Source organism: Symphalangus syndactylus, chromosome 8 (genome assembly GCF_028878055.3).
Source record: "Symphalangus syndactylus isolate Jambi chromosome 8, NHGRI_mSymSyn1-v2.1_pri, whole genome shotgun sequence".
NCBI classification, from domain to species: Eukaryota; Metazoa; Chordata; class Mammalia; order Primates; family Hylobatidae; genus Symphalangus; species Symphalangus syndactylus.
In genome coordinates, this window is record NC_072430.2 from 94,313,910 (window position 1) to 94,339,323 (window position 25,414).

Consider the following 25,414-nt stretch of genomic DNA (forward strand, 5'->3'; position numbering starts at 1 on the left):
GTCTTCTTGCTTTCAATTAATTTTTTTCTCCTGACTTGAACCTTGTTTGTAAGGATAATTATCACACAAAAGTCTTATGTAAATTATAAAAAAAAAAAAACAGTGTCTCTAAGAGATTGGAGTTTCCTAATTTCTCATTCTACCAGATTAACAAATACCACAAATAACAAGAAAATAATGCTTTCAGTTTCACCATGGGATGGTATTCTGATTATTTTAGGGAAGACCAAGTCTGAGTTAATACTGAAGAGGGACGTTAATAAGAATCTTTTCTCTCTGCCCAAGGTTTCTAATGTTTATAAAAGGAGCTCTTCTGCTACAGTAACTCAGTTACTTTAAAACACACTCACATTGGAGAAAATTCTATAAGGCATTAACACAGTATCCAAAACAAAAATTCTATGAGGCATTAACACAGTATCCAAAACAAAAATTCTATGAGGCATTAACACAGTATCCAAAACAATTTTCAAGGTCTTTATTTTTTATATTCTATACCTAAGTTTATTTCATCAACATACAAGCCACTACCAAAAGCCAAACAAAGATCCCATTTCAATTAGATATACCACTCGAGAATCTCTAAAGATCTTCACATTTTTCCATCTTCTAAAACAAGGATTGACAAACTTTTTCTGACAAAAAAACAAGACAGTAAATAATTAGGCTTTGCAGGCTTTAACCATCTCTATTGCAACTACTCATTTCAAAGCAGCCACAGATAATATATAAACAGATGGGTATAGCTAGTTCCAATAAAGCTTTATTTGTGAACTCTGATAATTTTCACGTCATGAAATATTGTCTTTGATTTCTTTTCCCAACCATTTAAAAATGCGGAAACCATTCTTAGCTTACAGGGTATATAAAAACAGGCAGCAGGCTGGATTTGGCCCACATGCTATATAGATTGCCAACCCATGCTACAAAATATACCTTAAAAGCCTGTCACCTCAAAATTTCAAATCACTGCTTCCCAAAGACTTAAAGTGATTATTCAAATCTTCCTCAGTAACTTCTTTTAGATCTGCTGGTTTCCATTTTGGACTCTGGTCTTTATCAATTAAAACTGTCAAGAGAAGATACAAATGTTAATACCATTATTTTTTTCTAATACTGCTAGATTTTACTTACTGAATTGACAGAAATTCTTATACTAGGCACATTTTTCTATCATACCTTTTTCCTGCAAAGTTTTTATATGTGTTCTATTTTTCTTTTAAATTAAATCTCCAGGGATGGACAGCAATATACTTTTGATGACTGGGGTGGATATTTTCTAACTTCCTAAGCCTCATGTCTTAGCTTTAATAAAGCCTACTGAATTAATCCAGTGGTTTAAACATTAGAATTCTTTTTTTCTTCTTGAAATAAAATTGCCAATGAAACCTCCATATTACAAAACAGGTAAAACCAGTGGTTTAAAGTAAAGGCAGGGGAGGGCAGAGGGACCAGATGTGCCTTCTAACCTCCTCCACATTGAATTTTGGGAGGGAATTAATTGCTTAAGGTAGAGAAAAGGGGACTTCATGCATAATTAAATGTGGATACTGTTGTTCTGCTGAATCCTCCAGTTCAGACAGCTCTGGATTTAAAAAAATCAGGTTATCATGAAACCGTCTAGTTCTCCTATTTCAGTGTAGTCATCACTCATCATAGCCACATAGTATCCCCACAGGATTATGAGGCAATCTGTAACTTCTCCTAAAAAAGGGGGGGAGGAATGTCCAGTATACTGTAGTTATACACATGTTATCATTTGGGAGACTAGGTGGAAGGCATGCAAGATCTCTATATTATTTCTTGTAACCGCATGAATCTACAATGATCTCAAAATTTTAAAATTATGGTTGTGGCAGCAAATTCAACCATGCTTAAAATGCACATAATTCTTGTGAAGAATGGAAATACTTAAATGTGCAAACTATAGTGAACTAGAAAAACCTAATTTAGCATTTAAAGGCTAAAATAGTTAAAGAAGCAGTATGGGAACCAAGGAAGAAGACTGCCTTGGTAGGTGGAGGGAAGCTTTTACACACAATTAAATGCAGATACTGGAGGTTTTGTTTTTAAGATTTAACTGCCTACTATGAGATTCTGGTATCAGATCAGTGGCGATACTAAACACTGATGTTCTGATCCCTACTATTTGAAAGTTTTATATTCCATGGACAGTGTAAACAAAGAACAACCCTGGCACATTTTTTTCCACAAGAATCTCTTTCACTGTAAGTCTTCTGGTCAATACTACCTGTCTCCTTGAGATCCCACTGAAGGACAAGAGGAAAGAGACTATTAATCAAATTTGTTATTTTATTTCAAGCTAACAATTTTTTTACTAGAATAGATATAAGTTCGTGCCATGTAGGCAGCTCAGGTTTTGCAAGTCTCCTGAGATAGCCACTACATGGAGTTTGAGTGGGTATCCAGCTCCACTAAGATGGTCTTTTTTTCTTCTTCTATAACCACAAAGTAGTAATTTGTTCTAGATGTTAACAATAAGAATTTTTAACAACTGTTAAATTTGCTTACTTTAACTTGCTAATATGTTTTTATTATTAGCAAACTGCAGCAAACATTTGACTATGTAAGAACACAACAGTTTTCAATCTCAGAACAGACGCCGCTTTCTGAAAGAGGCGGCAATATACTTTCTCTTCATTAAAAAGTAGCATAGGCCAGGCGCGGTGGCTCAGGCCTATAATCCCAGCACTTTGGGAGGCTGAGGTGGGCGGATTACGAGGTCAGGAGATTGAGACCATCCTGGCTAACTCGGTGAAACCCCGTCTCTACTAAAAATACAAAAAAATTAGCCGGGCATGGTGGCGGGCGCTTGTAGTCCCAGCTACTCGGGAGGCTGAGGCAGGACAATGGGGTGAACCCGGGAGGCAGAGTTTGCAGTGAGCCGAGATTTTGCCACTGCATTCCAGCCTGGGCGACAGAGCGAGACTCCATCTCAAAAAACAAAACAAAACAAAAAAAAGTCGTATAATAAGCACTTCCTTTATGAATCAGAACTTTGATGCTGATTGGTTTCAACATTTTTTCCTCAAAAAACAGTATTTATCTAAAAACAGTATCTTTCTTTTTAAAGAAGGGCTATTATAACATATAATGAATACTTTAACAATATAACCCTGCATGCTTACAGGTCCTCCAAAATCAGAGGTCTAGGCTGTAATCCACATGCAGCAAGAATTTGCAGAGAATTCCTGAGGAAAATGCCTATGCTACTTAGTTTCTACAAGACACACTGCCATATCCTCTGATCAGGAACATGTGCTGAATACTAAAAAGATTTCAATCAAGTCCTCATTTCTGATATTGTATCATGTCAGAAATGAAGAGAACTCTATGAAGAGTGATTGTTTGTCAAAGCTTAAGAGCTCAGAGAACATAACATAACCTTTTATTCAGATAAAAAAGTATATCCAGGCTGGGCACGGTGGCTCACGCCTGTAATCACAGCACTTTGGGAGTCCGAGGCAGCCAGATCATATATCAGGAGTTCAAGACCAGCCTGGCCAACATGGTGAAACCCTGTTTCTACTAAAAATACAAAAATCAGCTAGGCATGGTGGCATGGGCTGGTAGTCCCAGCTACTCAGGAGGCTGAGGAAGGAGAATCACTTGAACCTGGGAGGTGGAGGTTGCAGTAAGCCGAAATCGCACCACTGCACTCCAGCCTGGGCGACAGTGCGAGACACTGTCTCAAAAAAAAAAAAAAAAAAAAAAAGGATATCCAGAGTCTGCACTATAGTAAAATAATTAATAAAAACAGGAACATTAGATATGTAGAGGGAACAACTCATTTTATACAACATAAATAACAGCTTTTTATAAGGATAAGAGTTACGCATAAAAAGGAATTGTTGCAAGTTTGCTAAAAAAAAACAGTCAAGCACTTCACTTGCTTTTTCTAAATACGCTGACATTGGAGATTATAAGCAAAATGGAAAGTATTAATAAGACAATCTGCAGATGTTACTAATGACATCATATGGTCTTTTTCCCCAGCAATGTTTAACTGCTGAGGTACAGGCAAAGAAGGTGGAAAGTAGGGTTAGACCACTGGTCAATTTTGCCAGGCCAGCACAAAAGAGGGAGAAAGGGTAGGGGATTTGAGGGCTTTTTGTAAGGGAATAAATGCATGTTTCAAAGGCCACAGCAGCAGGATGGCAGCAGGATGAGTTTACAAGCTCAATGCTGCACTTATCAGAGGCAGTCCATGATTATAGGGGCAAGATTACCTTATATATAAATTAGGGAACAGTGGCCAAGTTATGTGAATTTTTAAAACAATTATCAGTTTCAAAGACTGATCTTCCTTTTCATATCCCACACAGTAACATATTCTTTAAAAACATACACAATTTTGCAATCTTAATAAAAGTTTAATTCTCACTACTAAAACAACTATGGGTTGAGTATTCTTTATCTGAAATGCTTGGGATCAGAAGTGTTTCAGGTTTGGTTTTTTTTTTTTTTTTCAGATTTTGGAATATTTGCATTATACTTATGGTCCAATGAACATTTGAGTGTCATGTTGGTGCTCAAAAAGTTTCAGATTTTGGTACATTTTGGATTTTAGGAGTTGGGATGCATAATCTGTATCTTCTTTAATTAACAGCATATGCTCACAAATCCCATTTCCCCAAAATGGTAAGTTCCCATTTGCCACTTACCAGCTCTAACGCCTTCATGAAAGTCATGACCTCTCTGAAAGAAAATTGAGATTAAATGGAGATAATTTCTGAGTGTCCTTATTCTGGGTTATCTTCTCTCTCCTCTATTCACTTCAGCCTTCCACTCCCATGGCCACAACCTGAACCATGACATTCAGAGACTGAACCACCTCTGAGAGCCCACTCTCTGATCACCACCTCCTCATCTTATTTGCTCAAGTATCTCCACTGCTACAAATCATTGATCTTACTGAGGTCTACTGATCCTATGACTTTCTCCCCATCTGTCCTGGCTTCACTTTGCTATTCATCCAGCCCAATTTCACCAGTCCTTTAATATGGTCACTTTCCTGTCAAAATGCCATCATCTCCCTCAAACCTTTTTTTCTTTTCTGCAATCCTAGCAAAATCCTGGCACCAACTAAACCCTACCACGTACCCCTGCCTGCACTTCAGCAGCTAAGTCTTGCTGCAGAAAATCATACAACTGTGACTGGTTTCATTTAAAATTCATGATCAAAAATCTCAAACAGGCACAGAAAACTGCCAAACAATCCAAGATCTCTTCCCGACTCCCCAAGAAAATGACTGAAAGTGTTTTCTGCCTTCTCAACCTCTACCCGTAGAGCACACTCTTATTATAGTCTCAGCCAATTACTTAACCTCTGACTTCTTTAAAAATACGAGAAGCTCTTAGATATGAAGTCTTGTCTCCCACCACTAAAACACCTGCAGGCAACTGTGGCCATCTGCACCCGCCTTCCCTTTCAATGCCGTGGAGGAAAGGACCATCCCTTTTTCAAAGACCAGTCCTCCCTTGCATTCCAATTCACATCCCCTCTTGCCTTCTCAAGGACGGACTTTGCTTGATGTGGTCATTCACTTTTCCTACAATCATCAATGTAGGCAATATAGCTGAGTTCAAATGTCTAGGTTCACATCCTGATAGCTACATATTAACTATGTGACCTCGGACTAGTAATTTCTCCAACCCTAGTTTCTTTACATGAAAAGGTAATTTATACATCCATCCTAGGATTATTTTAATCCACATCCAAGCACAGTGTCTGACACTAAGTGTTCAGTAAATATTAACTACCATTAGTATCATCAACATAATCTTTTTTCTCTATTGGATCATTCCCAATCATTTTTAAACATGTTCTAGTACCTTCCATCTTACAAAATAAAAAAGGAACTTCATTTGATTCCACAGTCCCAGCTTCTATCCTATTTCACTTTCAAGAGTATTCAACTACACATACTCTCCACTTCTTCACATCCCATTTTTCCTCTCCAACTTACTATACTCTAACTTCTGCCCCCACTCCTCTAAAATGGCTTGCCAAAACCACCCATGACGTCAGCATCGCCAAGGTCAAATGACACTTCTAACCTCATCTACACTTTGACAGCGTTCAACATTGTCCATTACACCCTCCTCCCTGAAACATTCCTCTCTTTCTTTTGTGACACCACACTCTCCTGGTCCTCCTCCCTCTCCATCCTTTTTTTCCTTCCTACTGCTTTTTCTCTACCACACCTCAAAATGTTAGAGTTCCTTAGGGCTCAGGTCTGGACTCTCATTTTCTTTATATATGATCTTATCTATTCAGTGCTCAACATAGCAGCCTGAGTGATCAATTCTTTAAAGTATAAGATCATGGCATTCCTCTCCTCATAATCATCTAGTGGCTTCCCATTTTACTCAGCCAAAGTCCTTAGAGAGACCTTCAAGGCTCTGTATGCTCTGCACAGCCTTTCTCTACAGTGTTTCCTCTGGCCTCATCTCTCACTCACCACAACCTCCGCCCCCCACCCCCTTCCACACAGCCTCTCTGTGGTCCCTAGCACAGGCAGTCACGCTCCTGCCTCACAGCTTTGTTCTTACAGTTCCCTCTGCCTGGGATGCTCTTCCTCTAGATAATGGCATGGCTCACTTCCTCACTTCTTTCAGGAATTCACTCAAAGAACATCTCAATGAGGCCTCCTCTGGTCATCCCATCTACAATTCATCCCCCTGTTACTCTGTATCACATATCCTGCTTCCTTTTTCTCCTTAATATTTATAATCATATAATATATATTTTATGTATTAATCTTGTTTACAAGATTAATTAATTCTGTCAAAAGAAACAAACGAATGGAATGGAGTGGAATGGAGTGGAGTGGAGTGGAGTGGAATGGAGTGGAATGGAGTGGAGTGGAGTGGAGTGGAGTGGGATGGAATGGAGTGGAGTGGAGTGGAGTGGAATGGAGTGGAGTGGAGTGGAGTGGAATGGAAAGGGATGGAATGGAGTGGAGTGGAGTGGAATGGAGTGGAGTGGAGTGGAGTGGAGTGGAGTGGAATGGAGTGGAGTGGAGTGGAGTGGAATGGAGTGGAGTGGAGTGGAGTGGAATGGAAAGGGATGGAATGGAGTGGAGTGGAGTGGAGTGGAATGGAGTGGAGTGGAGTGGGATGGAGTGGAGTGGAGTGGAGTGGGATGGAGTGGAGTGGAGTGGGATGGAGTGGAGTGGAGTGGAGTGGAGTGGAGTGGAATGGAGTGGAGTGGAGTGGAATGGAATGGAGTGGAGTGGAGTGGAGTGGAATGGAAAGGGATGGAATGGAGTGGAGTGGAGTGGAGTGGAATGGAGTGGAGTGGAGTGGGATGGAGTGGAGTGGAGTGGAGTGGGATGGAGTGGAGTGGAGTGGGATGGAGTGGAGTGGAGTGGAATGGAAAGGGATGGAATGGAGTGGAGTGGAGTGGAATGGAGTGGAGTGGAGTGGAGTGGCGTGGAATGTAGTGGGATGTATTGCGGTTTAGCAATACTTTCAAAGTACAAAATTTTGTTTACTTGTTCTTTATAGTCTCAGTAGACTAAACCCATGAAAATAAAGGACTGTGTCTTCTTATTCAACAACAGTTTTCAATTGAACCGAATTGAAAAAATTCGGTTCAATTTGCTTTAAGAAGGAAATTGTTGCTGCTGTGTGGAGATAGGGTTGGAGAGGTTCAAGAACAGTTTAGAGACCAGATATAGATTTCCTGCAGTGATCCAGGTGTGAAATATATTCAACAAGGTGTTGAATATATTCAGCAACAATATAAGGCTAACACTGAGCACAGTGCCTGGGACACAGTTAACATATTTGCTGAGAGAACGAAAGCAAGAATCAATCAATCTAGTGGAGTGGAGTGGAATGGCGTGGAATGTAGTGGAATGTATTGTGGTTTAGCAATACATACAAAGTACAAAATTTTGTTTACTTGTTCTTTATAGTCTCAGTAGACTAAACCCATGAAAATAAAGGACTGTGTCTTCTTATTCAACAATATAAGGCTAACACTATGCCTGGGACATAGTTAACATATTTGCTGAGAGAATGAAGGCAAGAATCAATCAATCTAGGCAGTGCACTAAAAGTGTAATGAAAAACATGGAATGTGTGAGGTATACAGGAGAGTGGTCAAGAGTGCAGGCACTGGAGTAAGACTGCCTGGTTTCATATGCCATATCTCTGTCACTTAATAGCTGCACAACCTTAGGCAGGTTACACCACTATGTCACAATTTCTTCATCTGTAAAATGGAGTCAATAACAGTACCTATCCTTCCAGAGATACCATAAGATTTAATGGAGCAAATGCATATAAAGTGCCTAGCGTAGTACCTGCACATAATAAATAGACGTCAGCTGCCATTTACATCCCACAAGGAGTGACTTTAAGACATGGCTAACAGAGTTATTTCTAACTAGATGAACTACACTGAACATCTTAATAACTATCACATTAAAGTCATTAGGAATGTCTCCTTTCTGGCTATTAAGCCAAATATTCCTTTTAGTCCATATATTAGTCTAAATAATAAGATGCTTCTTAAGGGTCCTCTGAACATAAAGGATGATTCTGCCTTTAAAGAGTTTGTCATCTGGAAGAATAAATAAATATAAATATGAGACGTTTCATGAAATCAATATTCCATGTGATTACTGTCCACTTTATGTTTACAATGGTACTTTAATAATGCTCATTATTTTAAACATGTAACAGACTAATAACTTCCATTTGTGCATTTACTATATATATATATGTATATATATATATACATACATATATATATGCTTATAAATAATCCTCTTCATTTTACCAATGAGGGAATTCACATTTACAGAGTTTACATGCCTTGCCCAAGGTCACAGAGACCATCGCTGAAAGACATTAATTTCTATTTTGAATTCCTCTAAGATGAGGTTAGAGAGCTTTTTACACTGACATACAAATGTAATTGCTATTTTATAAAGGCTTAATAACAATCTGGATAGCAATACTTCCACACATCTAAAGCTAACTGGCCCGTTGTGTTTTTGTAGAGTAAATTTACAGGTGGTTTTAATTTTCTTGTTTGCACTTAGTGTATTTTACAAGTTCTACAATAAACATATGTTACTTTCAGAACTAAAAAATAATTTTTTTTTTTTTTTTTAAATTCTTACCATACAGGCTTGACTTAGCCGATACTCCATAGTTAGTACTTCTTGCAAGGTCTTTGAAGACCCCTCCATGAGTTGCTTTAGTGTGATCTTTAGAGATGTTGGAGACATTTTATTAATTACCTTTTGGGGGAAAAAATTTACTACTGTTAGTCCAATAGTTCCTTTATTGTCTATAATAAATGAGCACAGTGTCTATGTAAATAATATTAAAATATGCCAAAATCTCATAAAAGATTATACCCTAGCTTAATCCTGCCAAAGCACCAAATAAAAGTTTTCTAATCTGCTACAAAAACAAAACATCATTCCACAAGTGGAATAAATTCTGTAGCTGTGACTAATAAATACATATTTGTAGTTTGCCTAGCATAAATTATGCCAACTAGCTAAGCAAACAGCAATTACACTTAAATAAAATCAATACACACCTTACAAACCAATCATACTCATGGAGTGAAGGAAATAACGCATACAGAGGTCCATTTCCGGGACAAAGTGCCTTGAATCGGCATAGGTAAGCAAACTCCAGAAGAAACAGGATACTAGGCCACTGCTTGGATAGCCAATGCCTGCTTGTCAGCCTCCCCCTTCGTCCCCTTTTCCCCCACTTAGTTGCCCTCACCCAAACCAAAGAAGTTTAGCCTAGATAAAAGTTTACTAGTCTGCAAAACAGCTCACTTTGTCTGTTCTTATCATCCCACCCAGCTACTTAGGTCATAAGTCAAATACTTGAAGAGCCCCTGAACTAACTAGGATTGCAGTGCATTGTGGGCTGCAACAAAATGCAGCAAGACAACCCTAAAAAAAAAAACGCCTAAAGCTGCTAACACTCACAGGTGACGTCTGGGTCAACTGAGACCCTGTAGTACTCAGCCTAGAAGGAACCGGGGGAGGGACCTGTGCACTAGGAGATAAGTTGCTTGTTAAAACTGTGCCGGGTGTGCCTGCACACCAGACACCCAATCTTGCAAGACCGTCATTTAAAGTCTCGCTTTCGCTACTGTCCGGGTCTCTGAGTCCATTCTGCGGGTTTGGACGGGTGAATTGTTTCTCACAACCTGGTGGCCCATACGGCTATCTCTGTGCCTGTGTGCAGTTAAGACTCCAGCCGAGAAGGGAGACGCACCCCACTTGATTTATGTGGCCTGCTCTGGATGTCTTGGCTTCCTGCAGAAGCCACAAACCCGAGACTTGTTCAGGAGACAGCGGAGGTGACACAGGGAGAAAAGCAGGCACCGTGGCAACCAGCCAACCTCGTGCATGATCCAAGGTAGGAAAGTTGGACTATGAGTACTGCCTTGGTGTTGGGGCATTTTCAGAGAACCTGGAGTGTGCAAGAAACCTCCAGTAACGGGGGATGAGTACACAGCAAAAACCTCAGACACAGAGACTAAGTGAAAATGGGAAACAGGAATTCTAGGCCTACAGAACAAAGGAAAGAGCGAACTAAAAAGACCCCCTCTGACATTCTCCCAGATAGTCCGTTGGGGAGAATGTTGCAGGTTTGAATGGATAATCCCCAAACCAGGAACAAGGAAAAGCAAAAGATGATAAGAGTATTGCTGTTTTATCTGGCCCAAAAAGCCCATTTGTCAGCCTTCGGTCTTTTGGCCTAAGTTTGGCTCAGATGAGGACTGGGTGTGCCAAGCTTTAATTCTCTATGTGAATGATAAAATCCATCCTCACAAGAGGATGTGGGTTATGTTCTTTGTTGGATTAGTAATTTAACCCCATGTTCCCCCTTAAAGAGGAAGAGCACAGTAAAGAGCCCTCACCCAGTGAAAAGCCCTGGGACCCCAACACGCTTGCCCGTCCCCCAAACATCTCACAAGGTAGAGGACAGGGAGATCAGGGGGCAACAGGAAGGTCGGAGAAAGAGGAATCTGGGGATCATGAAGGAGCTAAACCCAATGCTCCCTTAGATCCTTATCCAAACTTGAGGAAAGAATTAGAACAATGTAAGAAGGATATTGAGAATTTCCCTATTTCTTCTGAACAGTAGACATCTAATATGTACTCTCTTAGAGAAGTCCCTATGGGACAGGGAGGAGTTGGGTTTGTGAATGTGCCTCTAACAAGTAATGAGGTTAGGAATTTTAAAAAGGAAATGAAGCCATTCTTGGAAGATCCCCTCGGTTTAGCAGAGCAAACCTTGGCTTAGCAGAGAGCCCCTCGGTTTAGCAGCTAGATCAATTTTTAGGACCCAATTTTTATACTTGGGCTGAGATGATGTCAATCATGAATATTGTGTTTACTGGGGAAGAGAGGGGAATAATTATAAGGGCAGCCATAACCATTTGGGAAAGACAGCATCCTCCCGGGCAAGAAGTCCTGCCAACTGAGCAGAAATTCCCAAATGCAGATCCTGGATGGGATAACAATAAAGAGATCGGGCCCAAATGCAGGACCTAAGGGAACTAATAATTAAAAGGATTAAAAAGTCCACTCCTAGGACATAAAATGTCTCAAAAGCATTTGAGATTCAACAACAAAAAAAGAGGAGACTCCCTCTGTGTTGCTGCAGAGGCTCAGGAATCAAATGAGAAAATATTCAGGATTAAATCCAGAGGACCTAGTAGGGCAAGGCCTTTGATTTTAAAGGTTAATTTTCTGACTAAAAGCTGGCCTGATATTACTAAGAAACTGCAGAAGGTTAATGGATGGAATGAAAAACCAATTAAGGAATTACTAAGGGAAGCTCAGAAGGTTTCTGTAAGAAGAAAGGGGGAAAGATAAAAAGAAAGGAAATCAGAAAGATAAAGGGGAGGAAAGGGCAAACGTAGAGGGCCAGAAAAAGAGTTAAGCTGCTGACTCTGAAGGCAAGGGAAAGCCCGGTGCACAGCTGTGTGTGTGGGAGCCACTGGACTAAGCAGCCGAGACAGGGAAGGCAGTGTAAGACACTGTGCAGGCGCGCTGGTGCGCAGAGAAAGAGTCAGAACTGTCTGTCAGACACGGGGGAGCCAGGGCACAGTTAAGGCTCAGCTCATGCCCAGAGAGAGAAAGAGGAAGAAACTGAGTTGAGGGAAAAAGGAAATAGGGGATGACAGAGAGAGAGAGATAAAAGAAGAAAATGAACAAGAGAGAGACTGGAAAAGACAAAGATCAAAGAGACACAGAAGGTGAGACTGGGGAAAGAAATAATGTAAAAGGAAGAAAGAGTACAAGAGGAGGTGAGAGGATGTGGAGAGATTGGCAGGGCTAGGGGAAGGTTCTAGAGGCTCAAGCAACAAGGAGGTGCAGGGAAAGGGTGCAGTGTGGCCACTGAGGTGGGACAGAGCCCGGGAACTGGGCGATGCAAATGAGAAAGAGATGTGGAGGAGAGTTTAGGATCAGCAGTAGTGGGTTGCCTATGGATGGCTGTTTGTCAGAAGGCGGTAGAAAAGATTCAGATTATGGAAGGGTAAATGGATGAAATGACCATTAAGGTTTTGTTGTTGTTTTACTGAGAGGCTGTAAGTCCACCATGGGCAGCTGTCAGTAAGGCTGCAGAAGGTCTGGGGGGCTACATAAGTTAGATCAGAGGGTTATAAACTCAAATGACTACAGGGCCAGTAAATGATGAGAAGAAGGGCTGCAGGGCTGTGTGGGGACTGTGGCTAACTGAAGAGGGCACACCCTGTTAAGGGGCCACAGCTGCTCAGCTGTGATGCCAAATTGTCTGCTTTGTCAGAAGCCAGAATTCTTTTTATCTAAAATGGGATTTTTAAATGCTGGTTATCAGTTCAAAAAACTTAAAAACCCAATACAGGCAAAAGAGGATGCCAGTTTGCAATCCCTGAAGTAGAGAGGGCTCGTGCTGGGGAGAAGTCTGCCAAGACGCTTTGAGGTGGGATGTATAAAAGTTCTGTTTCCCAGCGCTTGGCTGAGCTGGGGGAGGATCCCTGCAGCTGAGGAGGAGGAAAAGCCACTAAGTCCCCTCCCACAGCGGGACAACCCAGAGACCCTTTCCATTTGCTGGGTCACCAGCAGGGGTGGTGTGGAATACAAACAGTATAGCTCTCGGCCTGCCAGGGAGAGGAATGGTGTCTTCAAAGCAAAAAAAGAGGAAGTGAGGGTGCAGCCAGGGATGCTTTTGCTAATGAAAGTGCCTCTCAGGAAAGGTGCCACAGGCTGCTAGCTCTTCAAACCAGCAGCTCTTGGCCCAGTGCCAGACCCAGCAGGGCCCGACCAAAGGCACCCTGGGAAGCCAGCTGGTCAGTCCCTTGCCTCCCCAGGTTCCTCCTGGGGTCAGTGGGCCCTGGGGAAGTGCCTAACCTAACTCCAGCCTGTAATCCCAGCACTTTCTGAGGCTGAGGCAGGTGCATCACCTGAAGTCAAGAGTTCAAGACCAGCCTGGCCAACATGCTGAAACCCTGTCTCCACTAAAACTACAAAAATCATCTGGGTGTGGTGACACATGCCTGTAATCCCAGCTACTTGGGAGGCTGAGGCAGGAGAATAGCTTGAACCCAGGAGATGGAGGTTGCAGTGAGTTGAGATCACATACTGCACTCCAGCCTGGGCGACAGAGCGAGATGCTGTCTTAAAAAAAAAAAAAAAAAAAAAAAAAAAACAGACTACTGGAAAGAGACCTCCTGGGTTAAGGCCATATTTAGGCAGGACTACTAACCTTTCTACTACGAAAATCAAAGACCAATTTTTAAAAAATTATATACTGGGCATATCCTCCACCCTGTCATCCCTTAGGTTAAAAAAACTTCTAACTCGAACCCTGCCTCTTGAGTTCACAGTTCACCACTTCCAGGCTGGCAACTCGGTGCTAATTAAAACCTGGAAAGAAGACATGCTCCACCCAAGCTGGGAAAGTCCGTATCAAGTGCTCCTGTTCACTAAAACAGCCATACAAATAGCTGAACCAGGGTGAGCACATTACACTCGGGTAGAGACTGGTAAAAGAACCCCTGAAAGAAAGGGACAAGGGTGAATAGGGAGTGTATAAATCACCTAAGAAACCCTTAAAGCTAACTCTAAGGAAAACCTAAAAGGAAGCTATAAGCAGGCTCTGTCATTGGGGGTGGATACAGTTAGGATTAATCTTAACACAAGGGGTGAAAGGAAACCTATGTATTGGATAGGGCCCAGTACTAGGGGTGGAAAGTAGGAAATATCTAATCAAACTAATAGTTAACATAACTAAAACCTCCACCCCCACTCCCCAAACTATAAAATTTAATGCCTGCCAAGTCTTAACCTTGTGGGAATTTACGGAACCAAAGGCAGTTGTCACAAGCAGACAAATATCTATGTCCTAAAACAGACCGTTATTGGGCCCTCTCAAAAAATCCCTGTGCTAGCTGGAATCAGGTCTGGTGGACCACACAATATCAAGGCCAGCTGAGTCATTCTTCTGAAAACCAACCCTTAAAAAATAAAATATAAGGGCCCCATGCTACCTAACTGTAAAAATTTAAAATGCAATCCTATATTAATTACCATAAACAACGCAGCTACTCTAGACCAGGAACCCTGGAGGTATACATTAGGAATAATTATCTCAGGAAGGGATTCCGTGGGACGGTTAGCTCTTAGGCAAATCACCAATTCCACCCCAAGCCCACCCAGAATTACTAGAACTCCTGGTCTTACTACTTCCTTTAACCCACCAGAAAATGACCCTTAAGACAACTAACTTAAGGCAAACCTTAAAAATTAAAAATATGGGGATGTAACTGCCTGGGTTCAATGGGTCAAATTTTCAGTACTAGCTCTTAATAGAAGCAATAGTTACGCATGCTCTGCTGGGCGGCCTCAAGCACTGGTAGTTCCGTTTCCCCTAAAATAGGATACCAATCCCAAAGGAATGCATTGCATGTTGGCTCTATACCAGGACAGGAATGCATGGGGAAATGAGACTTGCAAAAGTTTATTATTGCTCTTTCCCACCTTGCAAAGGTCAAATCCTAGAGCAATCCCTTCTTTCTCCACAGGGAGTATAAACCACTCCTCTTGCCTCTCTAGCCAGGGGACAGAGTTCAGTAAGCCTGTGGGAAAACTCTCAACTTGTACCCACATCCTAAACATTACTGGTAAGTCCAACAAAGGCAACTACTCAGCTCTTCATATACCCCAGGCTAATGTCTGGTGGTATTATGGGAAAGGAAACCTCCGTAACCTGTAACCGTCCAACTGGACTGGGACTTGTGCCTTAGTTCTCTTGGCCATTCCATTCACCTTGGCATTCCAGAAGATCTCCAAGAATCCACATGGCCACTGAAGTTGGAGAAATCTAACAAATTCTTTTAATTCTAACATTTATATTAACTCAACAGAAGTCCCTAAAGGAGTACCTAATAAATTTAAGAACTAAAGGACACAAAAATAAATGCAGAAATGGGACAAATAGGAGTAGAAAGAAAAAAAGGAGAGAATTCAAGGAAATAACGTATACCATGGTCCATTTCCAAAACAAAGTGCCCTGAATTGGCTTAGGTCAGCAAACCACAGTAAAAACAGGATATACTAGGCCCCTGTTTGGATAGCTGATGCCTGCTTGTTGGCCTCACACTTCCTCCACCACTTAGTTTCTCTCACCCGAACCAAAGAATCTGAGTCTAAAATAAAAGTTTATTAGTCCGCAAAATAGCTCACTTTGTTTGTTCTTATCAGCCTGCCCAGCAACTTAGGTCATAAGCCAAATTTGAAGAGCCTCTGAGCTAACTAGGATTGCAGTGCATTGTGGGCTGCAACAAAATGCAGCAAGACAACCCTAAAAACACACCTAAAGCCCTGCCTAACAATCAATAGGTGACATGACCTACAGTACTCAGCCTATAAGGAACCAGGGGAGGGTCCTGCACACTAGGGGATAAACTGCTTGTTAAAACCATGCTGGGTGTGCCTGCACGCCAGACACTCAATCTTGCAAGACTGTCATTAAAAGTCTCGCTTTTGCTATTGTCCAGGTCTCTGAGTCCATTCTGTGGGTTTGGATGGACAGAGGACATTTTATTTCACAATGTAAAGAAGATGAAGGAGTAGAAACACAGTAGCTCTTTCCTACTCTGTGACTCCAGAGAAGTGTCTTAACTATAGTCTTCAACTAAAAATAAATCTACTCACTTTGGAAAGAGAGAAGACAATTCAAGATTACGTACAGCACTTGTCTATACCACTTAAGTATTTAATAAAATAAGAATTACAGACCTGACTTGTTGGCTACAATGCTATGCCACTCCTTTTGAAATTAAAGGTGCTATCACTAGTTCCAAGACATATCTATGATCGTGACTTCAACAGCTGCTGCAAGAGGTCATTACATGCTATGTACATGTGATGCCTGTGCTTTCCTTTATAATCACAACAGATACTTTTCAAGTTTATAGTTGAATGACTATTTCAAAGGTTTAGACTTTACCTGAGTTCAAGAATACCCTACTTCAAGATTCTGTGTTCTTTGTAGCATCCTTAATTCTGGCAACCAGATTCAAGGAACAGAGTAAATGGATAGGACAGTATCTTACACAGCAGTTGCCAGAGCTTTAAACAGATGACTACTGTACAGGAAAAGTTCAAGGAAAATCAGTGTCCTACCTACAGTCACGGTGCTGCTGAAGAGAAAAGATGAGAAGGAAAGAAAAATGATTAAGGGCATTGATAAAACTGGTTCTTCATGGGAACTCATTCTTCGCCCTAGGTGCTTTATGAACATTCTCCCATTTAATGCCCCTGATTACAGTGTACTCCACTGGCCTTTCTGGTTGCAGGGCATCCAAGGCAGTCTGCATACTGTGCTAACAGGCCCCACCCTTTCCGTAGGCAAGCAGAAGACACTGAGTCCATTTTGCTGACAAAATCACTAGTTTTCTTTAGCAGGGAACAATACCATCTATTATCTTAGGTGGAAACCTGGAAGAACTTCATTGACAATGCTAAAAAGTGTGTTTAAGGGAGTGACATGACCACTTACTGGCTTCATCTGCAAGGTCAATGAAGCTCCAATTCCCTAACAGTGCTGCCAGGTGCAAGCACACAATTGTTCCTCAGCACTACCATTATGGTTTACTGCTTATGGTTTCCATTTCTTGGTTTGGCACTTCGTATGTAACCTCGATTTCTCAAAACACAGAAATCTATCTTTTGCTATATTTCCTCAGTTGGTTATCAATTAATTTTATAAGAAAGGCCGCACAGGACCCATTTATCTGTGCTTGTTTCATACACACACACACACAAATAGGAAGAAAACCTTATTTAAAAAGCTCCGTTGGTTCAGAGATTTCATAAAATTCTAATTAAGAATCCTTACAGTTTCTAACAACTCTTAGTATGCTGGCAATTTAGCACAGAGTCTTTGGGTTTGGACTGTACCGTCAGAGAGTGCTGGGTTAGAATCCTAGGCTTCACCACCTTCTAGATGACTGACCATAGTATCCTCATTTGTAAAACAGGGATAATAATACTGCCAACCTCATAAACATGATATGGCAGTGCATGATGGTGCACTGAAACCAGGCAAAACAGGGACGAGAAGAAATATTTATTTAACACATTTCCCTTAGCTTTCATGAGGATACTTTAACATGTTTAATCACAATTTGGGAAAGGGCATGGCAGCATACAAATTTTACAGATGAGGAAACCTGGCTCTGATACGGATAGGGACAGGAGGCACAGAAATTCTGGGAAGAGAGTGGGTCCCCCAGTTAAGGGCCCCACCCTCAAACGTGAAACCATGGCCCAAAGTGAGAACACACATTCCTGTTTTCCTGCTCGAATGCTGCCTTTTCCAGAATCACCCTTGGCCTGCCCCAGCCCCCATCCAGTGCCCATAAAAACCTCACCCAGCAGAGACAGGAGGAGAAGTAGCAAGACAATGGAGACTACGGTTGGACACTGGAGAGAGGCAGCTTGACTTCAGAGGGATGGCTTGACAGCATTGCTTTGGAGAGGAATCTGGCCAGGGATGGTCAGACTCCAGGGGAAGATTATCTTCCCACTCCGTTCCCTTTTCAGCTCCCCTTCCTTGAGAGCCACTTTCATCGACAATAAAATCTCCTGCATTTAACATCTCCAATATGTTCATGAGACCTCATTCCCCCTGGATGTCGGACAAGAACTCACTCAGGTGCAGGTGCAAAAGTCTGGCACACTGACCCTCCACTGAGCTGCTAACACATAAGCCATGAGCAGACGGCAAAGCTAAAAAAGCACTGACTGTAACACTCTTTCTGGGCATCAGGGGTCATAGGCACCTCCTAGACACTGCTGCGGGGCTGCACAGAGTTTTGCTCCCATCAGTGCCCAAAAGCCCTCACTCCAGCTTCTGCACCCACTCACCTGCGTTCCCCACCTCCTATGAGGGGTGGAAAGTAGCAGGACCAAGCGAATGGAGTCTGTCCCTGCTGGCACAGAAATGGCCGGCTAGTCCTAGCACCTGTGCACTACAGTTACCACCCATGAAGGTGTCAGGGAAAATTTCCTGCTTCCATATGAATTTGTCTAAGGTTCAAGAATGTAAAAGGCTGAAGAAGTCAAAAAGGAGGAAAAAAAAAAACCCAAGAAGAGAACACTGCATCAGGTAATAATTAGAAGTATCTCAAAAAAGACATTTATGCAGCCAACAAGAATATGAAAAAATGCTCATCATCACTGGTCATTACAGAAATGCAAATCAAAACCACAATGAGATACCATCTCACGCCAGTCAGAATGGTGATCATTAAAAAGTCAGGAAAAAACAGATCCTGGAGAGGTTGTAGAAAAATAGGAACACTTTTACACTGTTGGTGGGACTGTAAACTAGTTCAACCACTGTAGAAGACAGTGTGGTGATTCTTCAAGGATCTAGAACTAGAAATACCATTTGACCCAGCCATCCCATTACTGGGTATATACCCAAAGGATTATAAATCATTCTACGAGAAAGACACATGCACACGTATGTTTACTGCGGCACTATTCAAAATGGCAAAGACCTGGAACCAACCCAAATGTCCATCAATGACAGACTGGATTAAGAAAATGTGGCACATATACACCATGGAATACTATGCAGCCATAAAAAAGGATAAGTTCATGTATTTTGCAGGGACATGGATGACGCTGGAAACCATCATTCTCAGCAAACTATTATAAGATCAGAAAACCAAACATCACATGTTCTCACTCATAAGTGGGAGGTGAACAACGAGAACACATGGACACAGGAAGGGGAACATCACATACTGGGACCTGTCGGGAGTTGGGGATTAGGGGAGGGATAACATTAGGAGAAATACCTAATGTACGTGACAGGTTGATGGGTGCAGCAAACCACCAGGGCACGTGTATACCTATGTAATATAACTGCATGTTCTGCACATGTAACCCAGAACTTACAGTATAATAAAAAAAATAAGAGACAGGGTCTTGCTATGTTGCCCAGGCTGGCCTCAAACTCCAGGGCTCAAGGGATCCTCCCACCTCAGCCTCCTGAGTATATGGTACTACCATGCATGCCACCATGCCCTACTAAGTAACTCCTTTTTTGTTCACCACTATTTCCTTAGCTCCAAGAACAATGCCTGATAAGTGGTAGTCACTCAATAAATATTGCTGAGTCGGGATGGTAGGTGTGAAGAAAAACAGAGTCAAGGAAAGGCGTTTTGATTTGTTTACAAAAGCTTTCTGAAAATAATGGTAGAAGAAAATGTGCCAATAACCCAAGAAGGCAAAATTGAAGAAACTGAAAGAGGGAGAAAATTAATATAATTAGTTCTCAGAGGAGGCAGGAAAGGATAGAATGAGAGCATGGAAAGGGCTACTGCCCTTGGCAAGGAAGTGAGGGACATGTTAGAGAAAATCAAAGAAGGGAAGATGAAGAAAGCTAAAGGAGCTCACGTAATATACCTTCAATTGTTAAAAAGAGAACACAGAAGATGGCCGAATAGGAACAGCTTCAGTCTTCGCTCCCAGAGTGAGCGACACAGAAGACGGGTGATTTCTGTATTTCCAACTGAGGTACCGGGTTCATCTCACTGGGGCTTGTCAGACAGTGGGTGCAGTCCACAGAGTGTGAGCCAAAGCAGGGTGGGGGATCGCCTCACCCGAGAAGCAAAAGGGGTCAGGGAATTCCCTTTCCAGGCCAGGGGAAACCATGACAGACAGTACCTGGAAAATCGGGACACTCCCACCATCATACTGTGCTTTTCCAATGGTCTTAGCAAACGGCACACCAGGAGATTATATCCCGCACCTGGCTCGGATGGTCCCATGCCCACAGAGCCTCATTCACTGCCAGCACAGCAGTCTGAGATGAAACTACAAAGCGGCAGCGAGGCTGGGGAAGGGGCTTCTGCCATTGCTGACGCTTGAGTACATAAACAAATCAGCAGGGAAGCTGGAACTGGGTGGGGAACCCAACGCAGATCAAGGACGCCTGCCTGCCTCTGTAGACTCCACCTCTGGGGTCAGGGCTTAGCAAATTGGATAAAGAGTCAAGACTCTTCAGTGTGCTGTATTCAGGAGAGCCATCTCATGTGCAGAGACACACACAGGCTCAAAATAAAGGGATGGAGGAAGATCTACCAAGCAAATGGAAAACAAAAAAAAAGCAGGGGTTGCAATCCTAGTTTCTGAAAAAACAGAATTTAAACCAACAAAGATCAAAAGAGACAAAGAAAGCCATTACATAATGGTAAAGGGATCAATTCAACAAGAAGAGCTAACTATCCTAAATATATATGCACCCAATATAGGAGCACCCAGATTAATAAAGCAAGTCCTTAGAGACCTGCAAAGAGACTCAGACTCCCACACAGTAAGAATGGGAGACTTTAACACCACACTGTCAACATTAGGCAGATCAAGGAGACAGAAAGTTAACAAGGATATCCAGGAACTGAACTCAGCTCTGCACCAAGTGGACCTAATAGACATCTACAGAACTCTCTACCCCAAATCAACAGAATACATATTCTTCTCAGCACATCACAGTTATTCCAAAATTGACCACATAGTTGCACTCCTCAGTAAATGTAAAAGAACAGAAATTATAACAGTCTCTAGAACTTAGGATTAAAAAACTCACTCAAAATTGCTCAACAACTTGGAAACTGAACAACCTGCTCCTGAATGACTACTAGGTACATAACTAAACGAAGGCAGAAATAAAGATGTTCTTTGAAACCAGTGAGAACAAAGACACAACATACCAGAATCTCTGGGACACATTTAAAGCAGTGTGTAGAGGGAAATTTATAGAACTAAATGCCCACAAGAAAAAGATGGAAAGATCTGAAACTGACACCCTAACATCACAATTGAAAGAACTAGAGAAGCAAGAACAAACACATTCAAAAGCTAGCAGAAGGCAAGAAATAACTAAGATGAGAGCAGAACTGAAGGAGATAGAGACACAAAAAAACACTTCAAAAAAATCAATGAATCTAGGACCTGGTTTTTTGAAAAGATCAACAAAATTGATAGACCGCTAGCAAGACTAATAAAGAAGAAAAGATTAAAGAATCAAACAGATGCAATAAAAAATGATAAAGGGGATATTACCACCGATCCCACAGAAATACAAACTACCATCAGAGAATACTATAAATACCTCTATGCAAATAATCTAGAAAATCTAGAAGAAAGGGATAAATTCCTGGACACATATACCCTCCCAAGACTAAACCAGGAAGAAGTTAAAGCCCTGAATAGAACAATAACAGGCTCTGAAATTGAGGCAATAATTAATAGCCCACCAACCAAAAAAACTCCAGGACCAGACGGATTCACAGCCAAATTCTACCAGAGGTACAAAGAGGAGCTGGTACCACTCCTTCTCTGAAACGATTCCAATCAACAGAAAAAGAGGGAATCCTCCCTAACTCATTTTATGAGGCCAGCAGCATCCTGATACCAAAGCCTGGTATAGACACAATAAAAAAAGGGAATTTTAGACCAATATCCCTGATGAACATTGATGCAAAAATCCTCAATAAAATACTGGCAAACCAAATCCAGCAGCACATCAAAAAGCTTATCCACCATGATCAAGTTGGCTTCATCCCTGGGATGCAAGGCTGGTTCAACATACGCAAATCAATAAACGTAATCCATCATATAAACAGAACCAAGGACAAAAACCACATGATTATCTCAACAGATGCAAAAAGGGCTTCAACAAAATTCAATAGCCCTTCATGCTAAAAACTCTTAATAAACTAGGTATTGATGGGACATATCTCAAAATAACCAGAGCTATTTATGACAAACCCACAGCCATTATCATACTGAATGGGCAAAAACTGGAAGCATTCCCTTTGAAAACTGGCACAAGACAGGGATGCTCTCTCTCACCACTCCTATTCAACATAGTGTTAGAAGTTCTGGCCAGGGCAATCAGGCAGGAGAAAGAAATAAAGGGTATTCAATTACAAAAAGAGGAAGTCAAATTGTCCCTATTTGCAGATGACATGATTGTGTATTTAGAAAACCCCATCATCTCAGCTCAAAATCTCCTTAAGCTGATAAGCAACTTCAGCAAAGTCTCTGGATACAAAAATCAATGTGCAAAAATCACACGCATTCCTACACACCATTAACAGACAAACAGAGAGCCAAATCATGAGTGAACTCCCATTCACAATAGCTTCAAAGAGAATAAAATACCTAGGAATCCAACTTACAAGGGATGTGAAGGACCTCTTCAAGGAGAACTACAAACCACTGCTCAACAAAATAAAAGAGGACACAAACAAATGGAAGAACATTCCATGCTCATGGATGGGAAGAATCAATATCATGAAAATGGCCATACTGCCCAAGGTAATTTATAGATTCAATGCCATCCCCATCAAGCTACCAATGACTTTCTTCACAGAATTGGAAAAAACTACTTTAAAGTTCATATGGAACCAGAAAAGAGCCCACATTGCCAAGTCAATCCTAAGCGAAAAGAACAAAGCTGGAGGCATCATGCTACCTGACTTCAAACTATACTACAAGGCTACAGTAACCAAAACAGCATGGTACTGGTACCAAAACAGAGATATAAACCAATGGAACAGAACAGAGCCCTCAGAAATAATACCACACATCTACAACCTTGACAAACCTGACAAAAACAAGAAATGGGGAAAGGATTCCCTATTTAATAAATGGTGCTGGGAAAACTGGCTAGCCATATGTAGAAAGCTGAAACTGGATCCCTTCCTTACACCTTATACAAAAATTAATTCAAGATGGATTAAAGACTTCAATGTTAGACCTAAAACCATAAAAACCCTAGAAGAAAACCTAGGCAATACCATTCAGGCCATAGGCATGGGCAAGGACTTCATGACCAAATCACCAAAAACAATGGCAACAAAAGCCAAAATTGACAAATGGGGTCTAATTAAACAGCAAAAGAAAATACCATCAGAGTGATCAGGCAACCTACAGAACGGGAGAGAATTTTTACAATCTACCCATCTGACAAAGGGCTAATATCCAGAATATCCAAAGAACTTAAACAAATTTACAAGAAAAACAATCAAACAGCCCCATCAAAAAGTGGGCAAAGGGTATGAATAGACACTTCTCAAAAGAAGACATTTATGCAGCCAACAGATGCTTGAAAAAATGCTCATCATGCTTCTCTGGCCATTAGAGAAATGTAAATCAAAACCACAATGAGATACCAACTCACACCAGTTAGAATGATGATCATTAAAAAGTCAGGAAACGACAGGTGCTGAAGAGGATGTGGAGAAATAGGAAGACTTTTACACTGTTGGTGGGACTGTAAACTAGTTCAACCATTGTAGAAGACAGTGTGGCAATTCCTCAAGGATCTAGAACTAGAAATACCATTTGACCCAGCCATCCCATTACTGAGTATATACCCAAAGGAGTATAAATCATGCTGCCATAAAGACACATGCACACATATGTTTATTGTGGCACTATCACAATAGCAAAGACTTGGAACCAACCCAAATGTCCAACAATGATAGACTGGATTAAGAAAATGTGGCACATATACACCATGGAATACTATGCAGCCATAAAAAAGGATGAGTTCATGTCCTTTGTAGGGACATGGATGAAGCTGGAAATCATCATTCTGAGCAAACTATCACAAGGACAGAAAACCAAACACCACATGTTCTCACTCATAGGTGGGAACTGAACAATGAGAACATTTGGACACAGGGTGGGGAACATCACACACCGGGGCCTGTTGTGGGTGGGGGGAGGGGGGAGGGATAGCTTTAGGAGATATACCTAATGTAAATGATGAGTTAATGGGTGCAGCACAGCAACATGGCACATATACATAAGTAACAAAGCTAGACGTTGTGCACATGTACCCTAGAACTTAAAGTATAATTTAAAAAAAAAAAGAGAGAGAACACAGACTGTTCTAGAAAATTTGATAAATTATTGGGACTTGGATCTTTAGCTATGCCAGAAATGTGTACTGATATAATTTTGTACCCATACAACCTAGTGAACACATTTCTACTTCTTATGGAACACAGGTCAGTGGCTCAACCCATTTATCTGATCCTTTAAAGATTTGTTTAAAGATTAGGGGGAAGGAAAATCAGTTGTCTCCTATTGTCAAAGAGACAACTTCTTTTCTCCTTTATCAAACAGTTCATATTCTCATTTCAATTCAAAAATATTGCTGAGCACCTACAATGCACTACAGGGGAGACAATAACAAACAGGACATGATTCTTGCACTTAAAGAGCATTATCAGAACTATAATCACTGCCCTTTGGGTAACACCCCAAAGAACCCTTCTTTTGACAAGTTTTTCAAGACATGGGAAATTTCTAACAAAAGGAAAACTCAGGATATTGCCTTTGCCACTCCCTTCAAAAGTCTCCCAGAACACCCAATAATGTACAGTGTGACATGTATACTGTATGGAGTATGCAAAGGTAGAGGCTATATCCTGAGATTTCCTATGTATCTCCTATTGGTTCTATTTCTATGGAGAACCCTAATACAGAACTCTGTTTGGAATTCATGTATATTTAGATCATCTTACTTTTAAAAAAATACATTAAAAACAGAACTGATATTGACTTCCATTAAGTACAGAGTAGAGACAATGAACAGCAAATGAGGGATTAAGAGCCTAATTAAAGAAAACAAATTGGCTTATCTCCTATCCAACTCAAAGGAATGCTTAAAGGTGTAGGAAGAATATACATGGGTGTAATTTTGCTCTCCTCTGAATAAAGGCTGTAGCATATTTCCAATCTGCTAACATGCTGTGAGATAAACTTTCTAATCCTTCAATTCAGAAACCAAATTTACTATTTCTAAAAACTTTCTT

The 25,414-nt window shown here is 41.2% G+C and overlaps 1 protein-coding gene across 2 annotated transcripts in view; it reads right to left on the reverse strand.

Moving 5' to 3' along the window:
* Positions 1 to 456: 456 nt before the first annotated feature.
* Positions 457 to 25,414, reverse strand: part of HIBCH (3-hydroxyisobutyryl-CoA hydrolase) — a 126,808-nt gene continuing 101,850 nt past the window's right edge. The window contains exons 12-15 of one of the 2 annotated variants that reach the window (XM_063645644.1): positions 9,162 to 9,281; positions 4,686 to 4,719; positions 937 to 1,069; positions 457 to 635 (exon numbers count right to left, since the gene is read on the reverse strand). In XM_063645644.1, coding sequence (XP_063501714.1) covers positions 954 to 1,069; positions 4,686 to 4,719; positions 9,162 to 9,281 — 270 coding nt within the window. In that variant the 3' untranslated portion in view covers positions 457 to 635; positions 937 to 953. The remainder of the gene's footprint in view (positions 636 to 936; positions 1,070 to 4,685; positions 4,720 to 9,161; positions 9,282 to 25,414) is intronic. The other variant, XM_063645645.1, reaches the window with a different exon arrangement.